Below are 20,482 nucleotides of genomic sequence, written 5' to 3'. Positions count from 1 at the left end.
TCTAGAAAATGCACTAATCGAAGCATTAAATTACCCATTTTTAGGTCAAACTTTGTAGCAGAAAAAATTTACGTCTGCGTTTGGGTTGCCATAAAAAAAATTGTTGGTTTCAAATCAAATTTTAAGTATTTTTACTTTAACGTGTTACATTTCTGTTTTTTTAATGGGAACTATTTTTCAAAAAATTTATCGAAAAAAGACATGATTGGTAAAACTACCCAATATATAGTTTTAAAAAAATCTGTTGTTTTAAAACCAAATTCAGAGTACTCTTACTTTAACGTGTATTTAAACAGAATAAGTTCAGAATTGCTTTTGAAAAATTACCATTGCTTTATGATTGCCAAGTATCTCAAACTAAGTTGCCATAAAGAAATTTGGTTGATTTTAAACTAAATTCAAAGATTTTCTCGTAATTTTTTATGTTTTATTTTTATTTTTACTTTTTACAACATGAATACAGAACTGATCTCTGAATACTCTCAATTTATAAGTGCTTTTTATTACCCAAGTGACATCAAACTCTAAATGGATCGTCAACAAATTTTAAACCATATTTTGAGCATTCTCACCTCAAAGTGTAATTTTTTTTTACCTATTTGTTTGGAAAAATGAACACAAAACTCTTTTTAAAATATTCATAACTAATTGTAAACTCAGTTGCCATAAAAGTTAGTTTGTTAGTTTGAAACAAAATTTTTGAATTCTCGCTTTAAAGTGTAAAGCGAGTAGAGAACTGGTTTTTTAAAATAGTCATTTTGCTTCTCGATTAATCAAGTGTCATCAAACTTAGTTGCTTTAAAAAAAATTAGTTTGAAACCAAATTTCGAGCGTTCTCATTTTAACGTGTATTTTCATCTATTCTTTCAATCAAATGAGTAAAGGGTTTTTTTTTTAATTTTTTTTTTGAACTTCGAATCGGTTTGTTCTAAATTGAATCTTTAGTATCTATTCTTTCTTTGACGTGTTAACCTTTTAAATAAAAAGAAGCTTGCGAAAAATTCTTCAATCAGCATTTGCAGCTTTACAACAGTCCAAGTTTAACGATTAAAACACCTTAAACTAGCGTCATCTGGTGCTGAGTAGCACGAACTCGATCCTTTACCCAATTACACCTCACATCACCCCTTAGCTAGATCGAGCAATCTCAATCGATCGTTCTAGGCAGAAGTGGTGAGAAAAACCATCATTCTCTCCCACGATAGTTTTTCTCAGTGGGAAAATTCACTACCTTTTCTCGAAACGGGGGGAAGCTTATTTTCAGTTTATGACAACGACGCGATCATCGTTTCTTTCCTTCTCTTTTTAAAAGCGCGCGCGTGTGTTTGAGATTAATGTTTTTGTTGTTCAATTTTTTCTTTAAAGTCTTTTTTGATTCATTTCTCTAACATTTTGCCTGCCAGATGGGTGGCGCTGATGCTGACTTGGATGTCGTCGTCGAGCAGCTTCTTCGGGTTAAATTTAGAAGCAGTCATTCATTTTTCTGTTTTTTTTTCTGTCTTTTAATTTTTCGCTAAACTCTCAGATAGATCGCCGCCGCAGCTGTAAATGTCATACCCTTCTGGCTGGTTTTGATGTGTGTATCGTTTTTCCTTTTTGGTTTTGGGTGCTCCCTGTTGACTTGTATCAGATTTGGACACAGATACTGTAAACAGACCTTTCTAGAGTGATTTACATTTAAAAATTTAGCACAAACTTAAAAATTATTTTAAAGCGTTAGTTTCTTTAAACGAAATATTGCAAACCTATTCGTAGCCTTCTTAAGTGTTGGCGTTTCAAAAAAAAAAAAAAGTTTTTAAAATTTATGGTATATTTTTGTTATTTTTGTCTTCGATTCTGAATAAATAACCTATTTTGAACCCTACGTTTCGACCAGTCTGATGGTCTTTCTCAAGGAAATTATCAATATGTGGACAACTTTAACTTAATTTGTTTTTTCTCCAAACTTCTAAAGAGTATACAGTCTGTCTCCCAATTGTCTGTGAATTCAGTTGCTTTGAAGTGGTGAAAATCCAAAATTATTTTCTACTCACTTAAACCGATTCCCAAATGTCACCAGAACAACTTTGTTTGATAATTGTGATGTCATCACATCTTCCGTTAGTAATTACATCATTAAAATCGTTTCAAGTATTTTGAGAAATTTCCGAATAAAACTCGGAAAAGTTTTGTTTGTTTGTATTATTTTTTTTTTTTTTGGTAAACGGGATGAGGAAATTTTGTCCTGGCCTAGCTGCACCTTGACCCAGAAGTGCACCTCGCAAAAAAAAAGTTCTTTGTGTCTTGGTGTTGGTTTCAAAGTTAAAAAACACCCCGGAGAGCAAGCGAGAAAATTTTAAGAGAAAACAAGTTAAGATCACATTTCTACCGGCCGTGGGAGAACCAGCGATCTCACACGAGGATCATTTCCTTTGGGAAAAAAGGTTAGTTGTAGTTCATCATAAGCCTGTAGAGCTCAGCTCTGCGCTCAAATGCCGCCGCTCATCATAAGCCAGAATATTTTTGCGCTTTCCGAGGGTACCGTACCGGGACGTATTTTGGGAATGTCTTGCTCAATTCCAAAGACAATCAACCGGGGATCCCAAGTTAAGTCCCTTTACCGTAGACCATTTGGTCTTCTGGTGTTCTCAAACTGGCTTGGAAGGTGAAAATCGGAAAAGTCAGATTTTTCACCATTCCCCGTTTTATAAATAGGGTAGTTACATTTCGGCTTTCTCGGCTGTTGGCCACCGCGCGTTCGGTTTGTCCGCAAACTCGGTTTGCTCGGTCGATCGCCCTTTTTCATTCAATACAAAATTTGCCATCATTATTTCAGATAGATATACAATTTTTTCTCGGAGGACGACTGCTTCTATCTACGTCGTGCTTTGATTTCTTCCCTTTTTTATTCTATCGTTTACCCGAAAGGAATTGTTTGGCTGGTCCAAACTATTCACCTTTGAATATCAACCATCTCACCATCACCTTCGAGTTCGTCGAGGATATGGGAAAATGCAACGGATGCTGTCAACTAGCGCTGTGATAACTCTTAACTGTGTTGTGTGTTTGTAAATTGTTGTTGTCGTTCCTTCTACTATTTGTAACTCTTCCGCCGACGTCCGTCCGAGTTTTTTTTTCTATCGTCGTCGGAAGGATTAAATCAACGGTATAATTAAAGTGTAACTAAAGCCGTTTGTGAGAAAAGCAGTCAACCGAGAACCCTACGGCTGCACGGCCGTGCTCCTGTTATTATTTGCGGGGATTGACTATTCTAGTGTTCCAAATCTCAATAACCAGGTACTTTCTTGACCTTCAAACTCAACGCTTTCATACCAAACCGACAAAAGAGGAAAATTGTGCGAAATTGTATGCCCCTTTCCACCTAAAGGGATCTTAGGGAATTCCTAACCCTACCAAACGAATATAAAGTTTAAATTCTCGTGAGGTTTTTTTCCTATCTGCTACGAGCTTCGGATTTGCACCTTTGCCAAAGCCAAGGATGTGTCGCCGCTTGCGTTAGCTGCTGCGGCGAAAATACAAAATTGCGCAAATTAAAAATAAATCCTACGTGCGCGTCCATCCCAAACGGCGGCAACAGCGAGTAGCGTGAGTGACATAACGAATTTCCCCCTGCCCGCGAACAATACTTACGCTAGAAGACGACACGATGGATGGTTTGAAAATATTAAGCAGAAAACCACTTTGTTCCTTCTTCAAACCGTCAGCGTCGTTCGTTGGTTTGAGGAAAGGAATAAAATTTTGGTATATTCTCGAAAGTATTTCACCCGCACCTAAAACCACCCCCCAAACCACGCTAAAATTCGACTAATCTTACAAAAATGGGCGAAGTAGGAAAAACTGTTTTGGTTTTGGTGACGCGCTCTTCGTTTGAAAAGCCGCTGCCGTCGCGTCGACTAAGTGGGAATTTTTCCCACGATACTCAAATGCGAGCAGCAACCGGCAGCAGATGCGCGCGGAATCGTTGAAATGGTTCATGAAAATTTCCGTTGAATCTTCGTCCGTGTGTCATTGGAGTTTTTGACCGAGGCGGCCGGTGTGTGCGTGAATGTGTGAGGGATCTCGGGAAAACTTCATCACCTGACGCCGACGACGCTGCTCACCTTTGGCCAAAATGTTTACAGACGGATTTGATTGGGATAATTTATTTTCCCGCTGGGTAGAAACCGTTTTGGAATTGTATGAACTTTGGTGATAAATTAAATCCGATTTCTGAAATCTGGTGGAGATAGAAGCAATAACAGACTTTTTCAAATCGAAATATAATTGCAGTGTCCAAATTTTTTTCAAATGAAATTTTTAGATCAATTTTATGAGGAAAACTATGAAATTGATACGTATTTGATTTGACATGCTGAAACTTGATTTAACTACTCGACTTGAGTCGACTTAACATCATTTTAGTCAACTTCTCACACGACTTGACTCGACTTCACTTGACCGGATTTTAAATCGACTGAATAAAACTCACTTGACTAGACTTCTTTTTCAAATGGACAGGATTTGACTAAAATTGATTCAATTCATGTTGACTACTTGACTTTCCACGGGGTGATTCAACTTTAAATTCGACTTTATTCGACTTAATTCGATTCCCGATTGTACCTAACTCGACCCTGACTAATCTGAAATTCGACCCTTCAATCCCCTTGAATCGATTCTCGATTTTACTTGACTAGATTCTCGACTCGACTAAATTCGACTTGACTCGATTCTCGCCTCAATTTTCGCGACTTGGGACTCGATTTGATTCGTTTCTCGACTGAACTGAACTCGACCTTGGATTGCAGTTGACTAGACTGGCTTTGTTTTGATTTGAAATTCAATTCGATTTGACTTTAATCTCGACTCGACTCGATTTGCTCAACTCGACTTAATTTGAGTCCTGGCTTGATCAATCTCGACCCCTTATTAAACTTGACTAGACTGTACTTGACCTTAACCCGTCTTAACGTCTGACTAGATTCAAATTAAATCCGACATGGCTCAGATTCGACTTCGACTTGACTCGACTTAACTAAACTTAATTCGAATTGCTCTGTTTGACTCAACGTGATTTGGCTACTCGACTTAACTCCACTATAGTCGACTCGACATAACTTGAAGTACTTGAAAACTCGACTTCGTTTGACTTGCATTTAAATCGAATTGACTCGAATCTACACGACTTTACTACGACTTATCTCGACTTGACTCGGCCTTACTCGACTTAATTCGAGTTTTCCTAACTAATCGACTTCACTCGAATTAACTTCTCAACTTCTCACCTCGACTTACTCGACTTGATTCGTTTCTCGACTGAACTGGATTCGACCTCCGATTTTAATAGACTAGACTGGATTCGTTTTGATTCGATATTCAATTCGACTTGACGTTAATTTCGATTAACTTGACTCGACTCGACTTGCTCGATTTGACTAGACTGTACTTGATCTTAACTCGTCTCAACTCGACCTCAATTCGACTTAACTAGATTGACTCGATTTGACTAAACTTCATTCGACCCTCGATTCGACATGGTTCGACTTTACTCGGTTTGTCTCGATTACTAAATCGGTCTTAATAGAGTCGAATTGAATCCAAAATGGCTCAGATTTGACTTCGACTTGACTCGACTTAACTCGAATTGCTCTGTTTGACTCGACATGACTTGACTACTCGACTTAACTCCACTCTAGTCGACTTGACATAACTTGAAGTACTTGGAAACTCGATTTCGTTTGACTTAACTACGACCTAAATCGACTTAACTCGACTTGACTCGACTTGATTCGATTTGTCTTGACTAATCGACTTGAGTCGAGTTAACTTCACTTTAGTTGACTTGTCTTGATTCAAGTGAACTTTTACTCAACTTAACGTGACTTAACTTCTAGCCTCGATTTACTCCACTTGGAACTCGATTTGATTCGTTTTTCGACTGAAATGGACTCGACCTTCGATTTTAATTGACTAGATTGAACTCGATTTGATTCCATATTCAATTCGACTTGACTTTAATCTCGACTCAACTTGACTCGACTCGACTTGTTTGACTTGACTAGACACATGACCTTGCCTCGTCTTAACTCGACTTCAATTCGATTTAACAAGATTGACTCGACTTGACTAGACTCCATTCGACCCTCAATTCTACTTGACCAGACTAGACTCGACTTGATAAGATTTACCTAATTCGATTTGACTCAACTAAATTCGACTTGACTCGACCTCACTCGGTTTGTCTCGATAACTAAATCGGTCTGACTAGTCTCGAATTGAATCCGACATGGCTCAGATTTGATTTCGATTTGACTCGACTTAACTCGAAGTGACTCTGTTTGACTCGACATGACTTGACTACTCGACTTAACTCCACTCCAGTCGAATTACAATAACTTGATGTACTTGAAACACGACTTCATTTGGATTGGATTTGTATTGAGTTGACTCCAATTTACTCGAATTTACTCGACTTAACTCCACTTAAGTCGATGCGACTTGATTCGATTCAACTTGAAGTTTGAAACGACTTGTGAATCGACTTAACTCCACTTAAGTCGATTCATCTTAATTTGATTCAACTTGAAGTTTGAAACGACTTATGAATCGACTTAACTCGATTCGATTTTCCTTGACTTATCGACTTGACTCGAGTAAACTTCACTCTAGTTGACTGGAAACTTAGAAATTCGACTTTAACTCGACTCGACATGACCTAACTCCACTCTAGTCGATTCAACTTGAAACTCGACTTATGAATCGACCAGATGACTTGACTCGACTTTACTCGAATTAACTCGACTTGAATTGATTCGATTTGATTTGAATCGACTAGATTACTCGACTTATGTAGAGTTGACCTTTTTCACTCTAGTCTACTTGACTTGTGTTGATTCAATTGAAAACTCGTTTTTATTTTATTTGACTCGATTTGAATCGACTTAAGTCGCTTTGACTGGCATTTACTCGAATGTAGTTCAAGCGGACTCAACTTGGCCGAACTTGAATCTCGACTTGATTGAACTCAATTTGACGTGTTGACTACATTTTCCAGAGTTATTTTTAACAATTTTCACCCCAACTAAAACCCTTGGAAGTCACAATGTATTAGGTGCTCAATGAAACTAAAAAGTTCAGGAAAAAAACACGTATTTTGTGAACTTCGTAGAATCGTTCAAATTCATACCTCTAGGAACACTTGTTTTAACTATCTCGGATGTCATTTTCCAAGTTAAATGTGAACTTTGAATGTACTTATTTAAATCGTAATGTGATCTTCAAACATTTGGAAGGTTACTTCATACTTTTAAGATAGATTTCTGACAGGGTTTTCTCCAAAGTTATTATTAACTTCTTCCAATTTACCTGCGTATTTAACCCGTTTTCCGATCCAGGAAATAGTGGGAAGTGGTTTTTTCTAACCTTCTTTCCCCACTGGGAATTTTTCTGCTCATCATCATCACCAACAACATTATCATCATCACTTGACTTGGTGGGATGTCTTCATCGGATCTATTTAATGGTCTGGGGGGAAAATTCGGAAGCACCATAAGATTGCACCTCACTCTCTCTCGCGGTGACATTGGCCTTAGAATGTTTTGCTTTCCTCAGAAGTAGATTGGCGCAAGGGAAAAAAAAGTTTAGAAAAAAATGTAGAATGACCGAGAAAATCGACACCGAACAGATGTAACAGTGAGAAAAAAAAAACCTACGACAAGCTGCTACCACCAATCGACGCAAATCGGTTCATGGCGTAGTATTTTGATTCCCACATTCTTCCACAGCTCCTCTCATCACTAGCCACTTGAGACGGAAGTCGGATTTTTATAGGGATCTGTACCGAGACTCTACTAGAGGAGCAAATGATTATGATACCGATGATGAAGATGATGATGGGCCGTGAATTTTATCGGTGACGGGGGTCAACGGCGGCAGTGCCGACGATTCGACGTAGATCCTCGTGCGTAACACTTGAGAATCTCGAACATTTGCGATTTACACCGCGCCCTGGTCCGGAATTAAACTGGTTAAAATAGAGGAAAAAAAACCATCGCCATAAAGGTGCCTCCCGGGCCAGGAGCCAAGATTCCGATTAACACTCGTCGTCGTCTTAGTCGAGGTTGCGGGGCGTTTACATCCGGCTTGGCTGACTTGGCTTGAACAAGTTTCTTTGTGTTTCAAACTTGGCGCATTCGGGTTGCAAAATTTTGAAATAGCAATTAACGTGCGTTGTCGGCTAGCCCATCAGACTAAACTGAACGACAAGTTTCATTGAATGAATTTAAGTCGCTTAGATTAAGGGAATTTTGAAGAATTTAAATCAGGATTTCAAGTTTTGATAAAAGTCTTGGAAAAATTCAATTAAAATTTCGAAAGAATGACATAAGGTCTGTTAAAATTTAGCTATCCACTTTTTTCAAACTTCTAAAAAAAACTTTTCAAGGACCTGAAAGAAGCTTTACAAACTCTTAGTGACAGCTTTGAAAACATTCTAATCTTCAAGAAAATGCTTTCTTAGCTCAAAGATATTTTAAGCTTCCAGAAAAAGCTTTCTCAATTTGAATTAAAAAAAACTTTCCAAGCTTCAGAGAAAGCTCCCTGATCTTCTAGAAGAGGCTATCTTGATTCATAAAAAGCTTAAAAAGGTTAAAAAGCTTCAAAACAGGTTTATGAACTCCTAGAAAATGATTCAACGAGAATTTTTATTGGTATGTGAAAGAAGCTTGTAAGCTTCAATTATAAGCTTTCTAGGCTCCGAGTAGAAAAATTCTTACTTCCTGGAAGTTTAAACTAGAAAAAAATGTTCCCTCTTTCCAAGCTTCTATAAGAAACTTTTTGTTTCTGAAAAAAGCTTCTTAGCTTCTGAAAAAGCTTATGTGAGAAGCTTAACGAGCTTTTGCAAAAAGCTTTGTAAGCTTCTGTGACAAGCTTAGTATGCTTCTAGAAGATTTTTAAGCTTCCGAAAATCGCTATCTAAGTTTTCAAAAAAAAACTTTCTAAGCTACTACAAGAAGCTTCTGTATAAAGCTTTCTAAGCTTCTATATCAAGCTTTCTTAGCTTCCATATAATTATTTTTTAAGCTTGTAGGAAAAACCTTCAAACCTTCTTATTTTTATTTTTGTTTATTTTGTTTATTCTTTTTTATTTTTTTATTAATTTTAATATTTTTTAAATTTGTTTTTAGTTTTTCGTTATTTTATTTTTTTTTTTGTTTTCTATTTTGTTTTCTATTTTTTTTTTTCGTTTATTTTGTTTTTTTTTTATTTTCTTTTATTTTTTTCTGTGGAATTTTATTTTTTTAATATTTTTTAAATTTTTATAGAAGCTTTAAAAGCTTTTTATAGATGCTTCAAAAGCTTTTTATAGAAGCTATAAAAACTTTTTATAGAAGCTTAGAAAGCTTCTTATAGAAGCTTAGGAAGCTTCTTGTAGAAGCTTAGACAGCTTCTTATAGAAGCTAAGAAAGCTTCTTATAGAAGCTTATAGAAGCTAAGAAAGCTTCTTATCGAAGCTTAGAAAGCTTCTTATAGAAGCTTAGAAAGCTTCTTAAAGAAGCTAAGAAAGCTTCTTATAGAAGCTAAGAAAGCTTCTTATAGAAGCTTAGAAGCTTCTTATCGAAGCTTAGGAAGCTTAGGAAGCTTTTTATAGAAGCTTAAGAAGCTTCTTACGGAAGCTTATTTATTTTAGACAGCTATTTTTAAAAACTTGAAAAGCATCTTCTAGAAGCTCGGATAACTTCTTGAAGAAACTAAAGAGAATTCTTGAAAGCTTTAGAAGCTAGAATATTTCTTCTTTAAGCCTAAAAAGCTTTTTCTTGAAGCCTGCAAAGTTTTTTTTCGAAGCTTATGTAGAAGCTTCGGAAGCTGAGTCGATTTTTTTTATTTTTTTATTTTTTTTTCTGTGGAATTTTATTTTTTCGGATATTTCCATTTTTATTAAGTTTCAGAACTTTTTTTATAACTCCTTGAAAAATGCTTTATTTTCTTCTAGAATTTTTAAAGAATTTATTTGTTAAATTTTTCTAGAAGAAGCTTGCTTAACTTTTGCAAGAAACTTCCGAAGCTTCTACAAAAGCTTCGAAGAAAAACTTTGCAGGCTTCAAGAAAAAGCTTTTTAGGCTTAAAGAAGAAATATTCTAGCTTCTAAAGCTTTCAAGAGTTTTCTTTACTTTCTTCAAGAAGTTATCCGAGCTTCTAGAAGATGCTTTTCAAGTTTTTAAAAGTAGCTGTCTAAACTAAATAGGCAGCTTCTGTTAATAGCTTTTTAAGCTTCTTAAAGAAGCTTTTTTTGTTTCTAGGAGAAGCTTCCCTAGCTTCTAGAGAAGCTTCATATACTTAGTTCTTTCAATTTTTATATGAAGCATTTTAAGGCTATCATGAAATCTTTTTCCAATTTCTGAATAAAACTTTCCAAGGTTCTGAAAAAGCTATTTTAAGTTCATGAGAATCTTTCTAAACTTCTAGAAAATCCTTTCTCAGCTTCTAAAAAGGCTTCCTTAACTTCTAAAAAGGATTTTTTTCAGTTTCTAGAAATACGTTTCTAACCGTTGAGAAGAAGTTTTCTGATATTTTAGAAGAACCTTTCTTAGTATCTTTAAAAGCTTTCCAATCTTTTATGACCTTCCTTTTGAAGCTTCCATAAGAGCTTTTCTCAGTTCTTAGAGGAAGCCTTCCAGCCTCATAGAAGAAGCTTTCATGATTTCTACATCATCTAAGATCGCGGCTAAGCGACGAATCCTGCATTAATCCTGTAAATTGTACCAAACAGAATTTGCTTCCGTATTTTCTACGATCCGGCTAGCATCTCAATCAGAAGCCTACAATTATTGAGCCTCGAGGCGACAGCCACAACAAATCGCTGTCACCCGGCAAAGCCAGCCTGAAAAATTATGGGTCTCTGCGTTTTGAACAAAAACATAACCTATTGACAGAGAGAGTCTATAATTAACAGTCGGGTGCAATCGAGACGTCATATTGGCGGCTAGCACCTGGTTCCCAGTCGCGGGACTTGTTGTGACCTTCGCGCTTTGCGTTCAGTCAGGCCGGCACTTCGAAAGTGGGGTTTAGTGACAGCAGCAGCAACGAGCGAAAGAGAAGATCTATTTCATCATTTGAGCGCCGCGTGACCCGGTGAGTGAATTCACGCGTCCAACGAGATTAACTCTATTATTGGTTGAGGCGGTAAAAAGAAGGCGCGCTAAAAAACTGTTTCGCACCCCATTTAGCACTTTTGAACCAAGCAAAGTAGTGCTAAATTTAGACCCTAGAGTGGACGATTGGATTTTGATTCAGTAATAACTTGTCAAACTCCGAAAAAAAAAGAAAAATATAAAATAGCGTTGTATAGAAAATTTAATAAAATTCTAAAAAACCGAAGAAATTTCACTTTTAGAACAAAAAATTGGGAAATTTTAGGAACATGGTGCCTCTACCCTACCGACAATAAACCAAATGTTGCGTTCGGGAAAATTAATACGGGAAATGACCGCCAAATTTTACGGTCATAAAAAAGTTAAAACATGAGCGTTACATCCTCAAAATTAATTCCTCTCCTTTTCTTCGGTGTCCATTTCGCTTTACCTTTAAAATGCATAAAAGTTTACAGAATTTTAGAGGAAGTTAGAGCATAAAAAATCTGACACCCAAACCTTTCGCATTTGATTTGCGAACATAAACAAACCGGCCAATTTTGGTTAACAGCTTAGTTTCCTCTCTAAGGTGTTTGACTCTATCCGACCGAAGAGTCACTTCGCCAAACAAGTTTGTGCGAATTGAATAATTATGGCGGCTGCTGTCCGTCCGGTTCAACATCGAATCCGGATTTTATTTAGCAACTAACTAGGGACAGATTTGTATTCTCCCCTCAAAGCACGTCTGTCAGCAAAACCTAGGTAACGTAATCAACTGCCGATTTGACTTTGGGTTGTTAAACCATTTCTATATCTGGACAACAAGCCGTGGTGTGATAAGGAAAGTTGTTGACTAAATTTGTTGTGACACCTTCTCTGACTGTCAGTGTCGAGGTGATTCCTTAGTACCAACCCATTTTGGGAGGGACTAGCTCGACTAGATCGGTTCGACGAACTTGCCACCTTCTACAGGTGTATGCCCGTCCGGCACACTCGTTACGTTGTTTGGTAATTAAAATTGGACTGGAAAGTATCCGCTTAAATTTATGGGACGCACCGGAAACGTTGAAATGATTTATTTGATTTTTTTTTCAGAACCTCAAAAATATCTGGTTAATAACAACGTTCCAACCTTTCGACCAACAGAAAAAGCTGAAAATGTTTTGGTGGAAAAAAATTAAGCAAAACAACAATGTTTTCACCCATCTTATCAGTTTTTCTTGGGGTTTAAACACGATTTTCCCTTGTACTAGCTTAAGACGGTTTGTTAGCACTTATTCTAGTTGGAATTGTCTTGTAAATTCTTGCTGAATAACATAAGAGAGGGTTTTTTTTGCAACTGAGGGGACTCACTAGAGTTCCTGAGGGGACTCACTAGAGTTCCTGAGGGGACTCACTAGAGTTCCTGAGGGGACTCACTAGAGTTCCTGAGGGGACTCACTAGAGTTCCTGAGGGGACTCACTAGAGTTCCTGAGGGGACTCACTAGAGTTCCTGAGGGGTCTCACTAGAGTTCCTGAGGGGACTCACTAGAGTTCCTCAGGAGAATCTCAAGAGACTTCATAAAGATCTTAAAAGAACTTTTCAAAGTTCCTGATTAGATTGTCTATACTTTCTCTAGATTCGAATATACTACAAACAGTTCTCATTAAAACGAATGAGCTAATTGGTCCAGTTTTCTTCCTTGCTCTTGGCAGTGAACGAAATTAATGTTTTAACCTCATGTAACAATGTGAATGAGATTGTATTTACACAACCCAGCGCCAAAACCTTGAAGTTCAATTTGCCAACTGTCAAATAATTCTGCTTCCTCGATGTCGAATCCTCACACAACAAATTTTATCTTTTTTCAACAATCAGGCAGGATGGATTTGCAATCACAAAACCATCTTCTTCCGTCAACTATTTGCGGACGGGGTGGTAGAAAATAAAAATAATAACAATCCCACTGATTTTTACTACCAACACGGGCGTGCTGTAGTGGGACTTTCTCGTTCTCGGGTTTTAATGGTGGAAATGATTCGGATTTTAATTTAAATCGCACAATTATTCTCTTTTGTTGGCTTTGGACGACCAAAGACAAAAACAAACTTCTTCCTTCGTTGGGGAAGATCATAATAATTCTAAATCCTCCTCGGATTGTGTGGGCAGTTTCGGATTCACAGAGTCGTCGGTGAAATATTTAACGCCGTGAAACGGTAGTGAACCATTATTATTATTATTGTTATTATCATCGTCGTCAATAAGTGAAAGAGGAAAAGCGCAGAGAGACGGTGGAGAATATCCATTTTTCATCGCTGTCAAAGTTGAACGTGTTTGTCTGTGGTAGTGTGGAAAACTTCCCGAATTCACCACAGCGAAGCGTGGTGAAAAACCGCTTTGAGCATCCTGTTCGGTAGTTTGAGTGTGTCAAGAACGACGAAACAAAAACGAACGCGGAAAAACTCAACTCTGGTGAACTTTTCGGTGAACTCTCTCTCTCTATCTCTTGCTCGTGTTGACGTCGTCTGTCTTTGAGAGGCGGCATTGTTTACCTCCCATCAAGATCGGATCGCATTGATCGCGGTCGGTCCGACCGAAGATCGGTCGATCGCATTGCAGTTAACTCAGCTGTTTTTCCGACTGACTGCGTCTGCGACGACGTTTCCAAAAAAAAGATCGCGCGCGATCAACGAACTGGTGCCTGCAATCCTGCTGCTGTCTGTTGAACTCTGTTGTCGTCGTCGACTTCGGATTGGCCGAGGCCTGTAACAATACACGACAACCGCAACAATGGCCGATCTCGGCGGCGGGTCCTCGGGGGCGACCGTCATTGTGACGGCACCGAGTCGACGCAGATACGTCCGCAGCAATACGTCCAGTGTCACGCAGCTACTGTCCGATAGCTGCAACAGCATCCTGCAGCGGTTTCGGCGCAATCCCAGCGAAAAGCTCGACAAGAGGTCACAGTTTCGGTACGACCCGGATTCCGGAACCGACTTCCGGTGAAACTTCGAGAAATTATGGAAGCCTTTGAGTGTTTAGGGGGGTTGTGGAACTTCGAAAATCCAAATTTGGACTAAATCAAGTGCCTTGGCAGTGGTTCGATGAAGAAAAAGTGTGTTGGGTAATCTCTCGTAATCGGTGAAAGGAAGAAAAATTGCAATCGGTAGTCGGCGTGGTGAAAATGCGTAAAAATCGTAAAACCGCGATCGTGATCGCGGATTATTTTTGGCAAAACCGACTTGGTGGTGACACAGTTTAGGAAAAAGCGTCCTCGCAAGGTGAAACTTGTCGACCCTACACTCCGAAAAAAATGAAAAATAAATAGTTAGACAAGCTAGCTAGACGAAATTTAAAAAAAAACTTGAGTTAACCTCCAGTGTGTGCAACCCATGTTTTCAAAACATGTGTAGAGAGAAAAAACGAAGAAAAAACACCATTATAATCTTTCATTAAACGCGGAAGATTTGTTGTTTACACTACCAATGCAGTGCAATGCGAGATGCAGATGCAGTAGCAAGCAAGCAACAACAACGACGAGAAAAGTGTGTGCTATTTTCAGACGGAAATTATATTAGGAACGGGGTTTTACTTACGCGGACGCGAGAACAAGTGAAATACACTATCGCCTCGCTGATTGCGTCGTTCGATTGTTTGTGTACACACAAACATTGAAAAAAAACTTCCTGACTGTGAGGAATCAGGTCCGTGTGAATGGCAGTCGAAAACAACACCCCTGCTTTTGTTGACAGTTTCGACAGCATAGCTTCGAGAATTTTGACACCTACGAAATTTATGACAATTTCCTCAATGTTTGGTCCTTTTTTAATAAATTTTGAATACTGATAATTAAATTATCACCGGAAAACGGATTATGCTCAAATTTTCCCAGAACTTTCATATTTTGAAACAAGAAAGCTTAATTTGCATTTTTTATGGCCTGGTTTGGCTTACTGAAAAATAATCTAAAAAGATTAAAATATACTTGAAACGGAAAACAGTCAACTTCAAACAAATTTTTATTATGAATTAGTGATGCTTGTTCCATATGCTTCCAAATTACGAAAGTTTATAAAATTGGTGAAAAATTCCAAGAGTTATAATATTTTAGGTTTCCAAAGCGAGAATTTTCAAATAGACAATTTTCCGTCGCTGAAATTTTTACCCGTTACAGTCCCTGGAGTGTCAATTTGGCACTCCTGACTGAAACCAATATATCTCTCTCGTTTCCCAACCGATTTTTACAAAATTCATAGTTTTGGAAACCACGTAATGTAACTCAAATATGGTTGTCAGACAATGTTCAGCTACAACACTTCAATTTTCTATTATTCAAGGTCTAAGAAAAAAAAATCCCAAAAAACATGCTTCGAAAAGAGAAAGACTGCAAATCAGCTAGGGAATGCTTTAAAAAAATCACTTAAGATCCAAAAAAGCTGAAAGCTTAAGCTTAAGATGCAGAAAAGATGAAATTATTAAATATTTTTGCCTTTTTGATCTTCATAGTATATCAAACAACTTTGTTTTGAAATACCCGACGTTTCGACCAGTTTTGGTGGTCTTTTTCAAGGGAACTATAAATTTATTGTTGTTTTACAAATTTGTTTCGGAGCGTTGTTAATTAGTAAATTATGTTGCGTGTAACTCACTTATCAGCTTGTTGATTTTGTAATACAATAATAAATTTCTAGTTCCCTTGAAAAAGACCACCAAAACTGGTCGAAACGTCGGGTATTTCAAAAAAAAAGTTGTTTGGTATACTAAAAAGACCGAAAAAGCCAAAAATATTTAATGAACAACATCCGGTCGTAACATAAAACTAAATCTCAATAATGGTTTAAAAATTATACGTTGCACATAAGGATTTTTTTTTCATTTTTTAAGATCATGACCACCAGAATCATATTTTTTTTAAGTATTGCAGTGTTTGTGTAATCACTAGAATCGGTATTAAACTGGCTTTCTGATTAATATAAATTTATTGCGGAAGTCTCAAAAATCCACTGCAAAGCTGAATTTTCGTGCAAGAAAATCTGAGAAATTGCAAATTGACAAAAACTTCGAAAAACAGATATATCTGAAAATTCGTCAATAGTTCTGTTCTTCGTATTTTGACAACCTAAAAATGCAAAAATGTGCCAAATTACGTCAACTTTCCATTCCTATTTTCAAAATAATTCGGTGTGACTTTTACAATTTTGACGGTTTATTGTGTGAAAAATACGGGTTTTTCGCCACTTTTTTTTTGCATTTTCTGTGGTCATGATCTCAAAAAATATCAAAAAAATATATTTTTATATGCAACGCATAGCTAATAACTTCAGTTTTTTTTTGGAAATTAAGTAAAACTTTTTTAAGCATTCCGTAGCTGATCTATAGTCTTTTTTGGAAAGCAGGTTTTTTTCGGTTTAGTAACAGAAAATAGAAGTGTTGTTGCTGAATATTGTCTGAAAACATATTTGAGTTACATTACGAGGTTTCCAGAACGATAAATTTAGTAAATATCGATTGGGAAACAAAAGAGTTATAGCAAGGAGTGTCAAATTTACACTCAAGGTCCGATTCGGGAGTTTTTTCCTGGACTTTCAGGGTACGTCCATTAAAAAAGTAATGATGCTAAATTAAAGATTTCAATAGTTCATTGAGGGTCCCCGAAGAAAATGTTTTATTTGGATGCACCCCAATAAAGTTACAAGCCGCCAAGCTTAAAGATTCAAAAGTTTATAATCAAATTCCAAATTCTTTGATATATAAAAATTTGGGTCGTCAATCTGCTGTAAAAGGTGTTAAGAGCTCGGTCACCCTTCGCACGGACCTTCCTCGATCGACACTGAACCACTGCAACCGATCTCTCGCGATCGCACTCTCCCGCTCTCAGGCTTCCACGTTTCTCGAACTGACGCCGCTAGTGCGCAGTAAAATCATAACAAAAAACGCGTAATCTCCACAGTTTCAACGATTTGGCACCGTCCGCCTCCACAAGTGCCATTTACGGTACTCGGGATCGACCCGGTTCCTCCTCCACCCTCACATCGGACTATGGAAGTCTGGGGTCGTCCAGCGATTCGGTACACCGCACAACCTATTCCGGCTTCAACACAACCTTAAACTCGTACTATAAACCCTTGTTGCGAACCTTCGGCGGCAAGCGATCGCCTAAAGTAAGCGAACTTCCTTAGTTTTTCCCACATCAGAAATTCTTAATTCTCAGTCTGTAAACTTTATCCATCTAGCGTGACACAGAAGATAAAGACAAAACTCCGATCGTGAGTCAATCGTCCTCGAATCCGTCCAAAACTGCAGAGGCCAGCGGCTCAACGATCACCCGGCTCGAGTCCAAGTACTCGGACATCCTCGATCGGGTTCAGCAGCGGCGCAAAGAGAAAGACAAAGACGACAAAGAAAAGACATTGGAACCGGAACGAACTCCCACTGGCGGAAGTGGTGCTGCTCAGCGGGGATTCAACGGCCTAACAAAGTCGGCTACCACTTCAAACGTTCGAGGGGATTCATTTTCGGCCTTGAAGGAGAGGACCCCTTACAGATTAGCTACTCAGAGGAGCAGGAACAAGTTTTTGGAGTCTCTGGAGATGGATTACTATAAGAAGAGGGCGGAGCTCAGCTTGGCCTGTGCCAATGGGAGTAAACCGGGGGGTGTCGGGGATAGTTTGTACGATCGTAACGGTCGAGAGCTTAGCAATACTAGCAAATACTCGATCAAGCCTCGCAGCAAAGATAGCGGGTACTATGACAGCAAGTCTACGCTTTCGGTGGCCAGTGCCTCGGGGAAGGAGAATATCTTCAAATCCAAGTACGATCCCGATGAAATGATGTCGGAGATCAATGGTAGTTCGATTCTTAGTGGGGTAGCCGGGAAGACCAGGAGACAGGCTAGGCCTTACAAGCGTAGCGATACAACCGGTATCAACTTTCTGCAACATTCTACCTTGAATGGGGGCAACGTGTTGTCGGAAGCTTCAGAAGCGGAGAGGAAACGGGAAAATCGTCGAAGTGGCAACTTCAGCCACCTGCAGCGATCGGCAACTCAGGGATTCTTCAATGCCGATGACATTTGTACCGTTCCCATTTCGAGCGAAGAAGACGAAGAATCGCACAGCAACGACCCGAAGCAGATCGAGCGAAACCATCGGCGGAAGGAGATCGAAAGTATTTTGCAAAAGTACGCTCCACTAGAGGAAAAGAAGACAAAAGATCGTAAATCAAAGGAGTACTCCATAACGACGGCTAATCCCATGGCCAGTGACCGGTCTCCGGATGCTCCCTTCAAGCGGATCAAATCTCCGACCCAGCAGAGGTTACAGCTTCTCTATCCACCGGGCTCCAGTAGGCATAATCATTACGGACCCGGAACATCGAACGGATCGTCCCTAGGTGGTCTACAGAAGTCCTTCACCATGAACAATGTCTCCTCGCACCTAAACGGGTCCTCATCGAGCCACTACGGTGGGCCGAGTTCGTTCCTAGCAATTCCGTCCAGCGCTGCTAGTTCGTCAGCAATGTACAAACAGCACCAGCAGCTGCAGCATCAGCTGTTGATGCGCAGCTCCCGGTCCCGAATCCCAAAAGCCCTGTCAACTTTCGTAAGAATACAGATTCACGATCACAGAGCTCCGAAGCATTGTTTTGTTGCTATTGTTGCATGCCCGCGTCGAAGCTTCTTTTGTTTTCGTTTTCGTTTGTCGTCCCCGAACACTTTTGTTTTAATCTGAAACCTTACTAAAACTACGTTTGGTAGTAATCCGATCGCGGCGCAGCAGCTTCTTGTTTTAGTACGAGAGATATAGATAAGCAAATGGGATCTTGGCTTCTACGCATGAACATTTCATCAAAACAAACGCTCTCATGAATGTTTAATTAAACGACACGGCCGAAGATCGTTGACACCATCGTTTCCATTTATTAAAATATGGTTGTTTATGATTTTTGTACGTCCTCGCAGCGAAGACCGACACGAAGGCTTATGCAAATTGAGATCAATTCTTGCTATCTTTTGTTATTCTCTCTTTTTCTAAATTGATTGATCCCATCAGCGGCAGTAGCAAGCGGGTGTCATCTTTTTTGCCGGTTCCCTTATGTCACACTTTGTTGGTGATGGGATCATTCCATTTCGTAGCGCCGCCGCCGCCACCGCCCCGATTTGTTCTTTCCTTTGATGATGAGAGTCAATTGAGATGTCGAGATCATATGAATAAATTGCGGTATGGTACTCGTGCATTGTGCGCCACGATCCTATTGAAGTTCTTATGAAGTCGGTGGTACAATGGATGCCGCCGCCATTTGTATGAGCAGTCACTTTTATAGGATTCCGGTGGCAATGAACCTTCTCCAGACGCGCACTAGAATGGAGCAGCAGTTGAACTTTGGAATTAATCTAGTGGTGATGCGGATGACTTGTAATTTTATTCCAAGAAGGAATTAGAACTCAATCCTGTATTGATGGTAATTTTTTAAAGTTAAATATTTTTTGAAAACAGGCGTCCTAAACATTTTTTTTTTAACTTTAATGTTTCGGCAACTTCTTGGATTTTAACAAAAAAAATATGTAGATAATGTCTATTAGGGTGGCAATGAATGTAAGGAAAAAATTTCATGGTCGCATTTTAGAAAAAACGTACCATAAACATTTTGTAGATTGGCTCAAAAACCTGACCTGTGCAAAATTTCAGTTCAATCGGACTTGATTTAGGAACTCTGAAAATTGAAATTTCAATTTTGATACCAAATGACTTATAAAATGTCTGTGTCTGTGTCTCAATTTTTTAATAAAAAAAATCGACTTTCTAAGACGTTTTGTGGAGAACCGGCCATTTTTCGGTAAGTCGATTTTTGGCCAATTTTTTTTTTCGAGATAACACCAGATCTCGACGTTTCGTGCATTTCTTAGTCATTTGGCACCAAAATTGAAATTTCGATTTTCCGAATTTCTTTTGGTCCTCCCTTTGATGCTCTTTGATATTGTTAAAGTGATTTTCGACAAACACATTTTTTTTTTAAATAATACCAGATTTTTGAGTTTTATGAATTTTAACTCATTGGCATCAAAAGCTAAATTTTGAGTTTTCCGATTTAATTTGGTGCCCCTCCTTTGATGATTTTTAAGGACCAAAAACAGAAACTTGGAGCCCTTCGAGGCACCCCAAAATCAAGTCCGATTGAGTAGAAACAAATTTTGTGCCAAAGCACAGGTCAGTTTTTTGGGCCAATCTACAAAATGTATATGGGAAGTTTTCGAAATTCGGCATGACCCTTCCGGTTGCCATCCTAAAATACATTGAACTATATATGTATATGTTAATGTGGCAGCTAAATCAGGTTAAATCTTCTTACTGATTCTTTTTTTTAAGGATATGCAACGAGAATTTACTTAAAAGT

At 38.4% G+C, this 20,482-nt stretch overlaps 2 protein-coding genes across 9 annotated transcripts in view; one reads left to right on the top strand and one right to left on the bottom strand.

Annotated features, from left to right (window-relative positions):
• Positions 1 to 20,482, top strand: part of LOC129739662 (serine/threonine-protein kinase Doa-like) — a 65,883-nt gene that overhangs the window by 23,559 nt on the left and 21,842 nt on the right. The window contains exons 1-4 of one of the 8 annotated variants that reach the window (XM_055731146.1): positions 2,722 to 3,276; positions 13,259 to 14,061; positions 17,040 to 17,250; positions 17,323 to 18,690. The exons of 6 other annotated variants lie outside the window; for them this stretch is intronic. In XM_055731146.1, the coding sequence (XP_055587121.1) occupies positions 13,880 to 14,061; positions 17,040 to 17,250; positions 17,323 to 18,690 (1,761 nt within the window). In that variant the 5' untranslated portion in view covers positions 2,722 to 3,276; positions 13,259 to 13,879. Of the gene's footprint in view, positions 1 to 2,721; positions 3,277 to 12,610; positions 14,062 to 17,039; positions 17,251 to 17,322; positions 18,691 to 20,482 lie in introns of those variants that run through there. One more of the 8 variants, XM_055731147.1, reaches the window with a different exon arrangement.
• Positions 1 to 20,482, bottom strand: part of LOC129739663 (40S ribosomal protein SA) — a 243,595-nt gene that overhangs the window by 214,205 nt on the left and 8,908 nt on the right. The gene's annotated exons all lie outside the window — the stretch shown is intronic.

This window comes from Uranotaenia lowii, chromosome 1, assembly GCF_029784155.1.
Source record: "Uranotaenia lowii strain MFRU-FL chromosome 1, ASM2978415v1, whole genome shotgun sequence".
Taxonomy (NCBI): domain Eukaryota; kingdom Metazoa; phylum Arthropoda; class Insecta; order Diptera; family Culicidae; genus Uranotaenia; species Uranotaenia lowii.
Note: the sequence above shows the minus strand (reverse complement) of the source record. Positions and strands in the feature narration are given on the sequence as shown.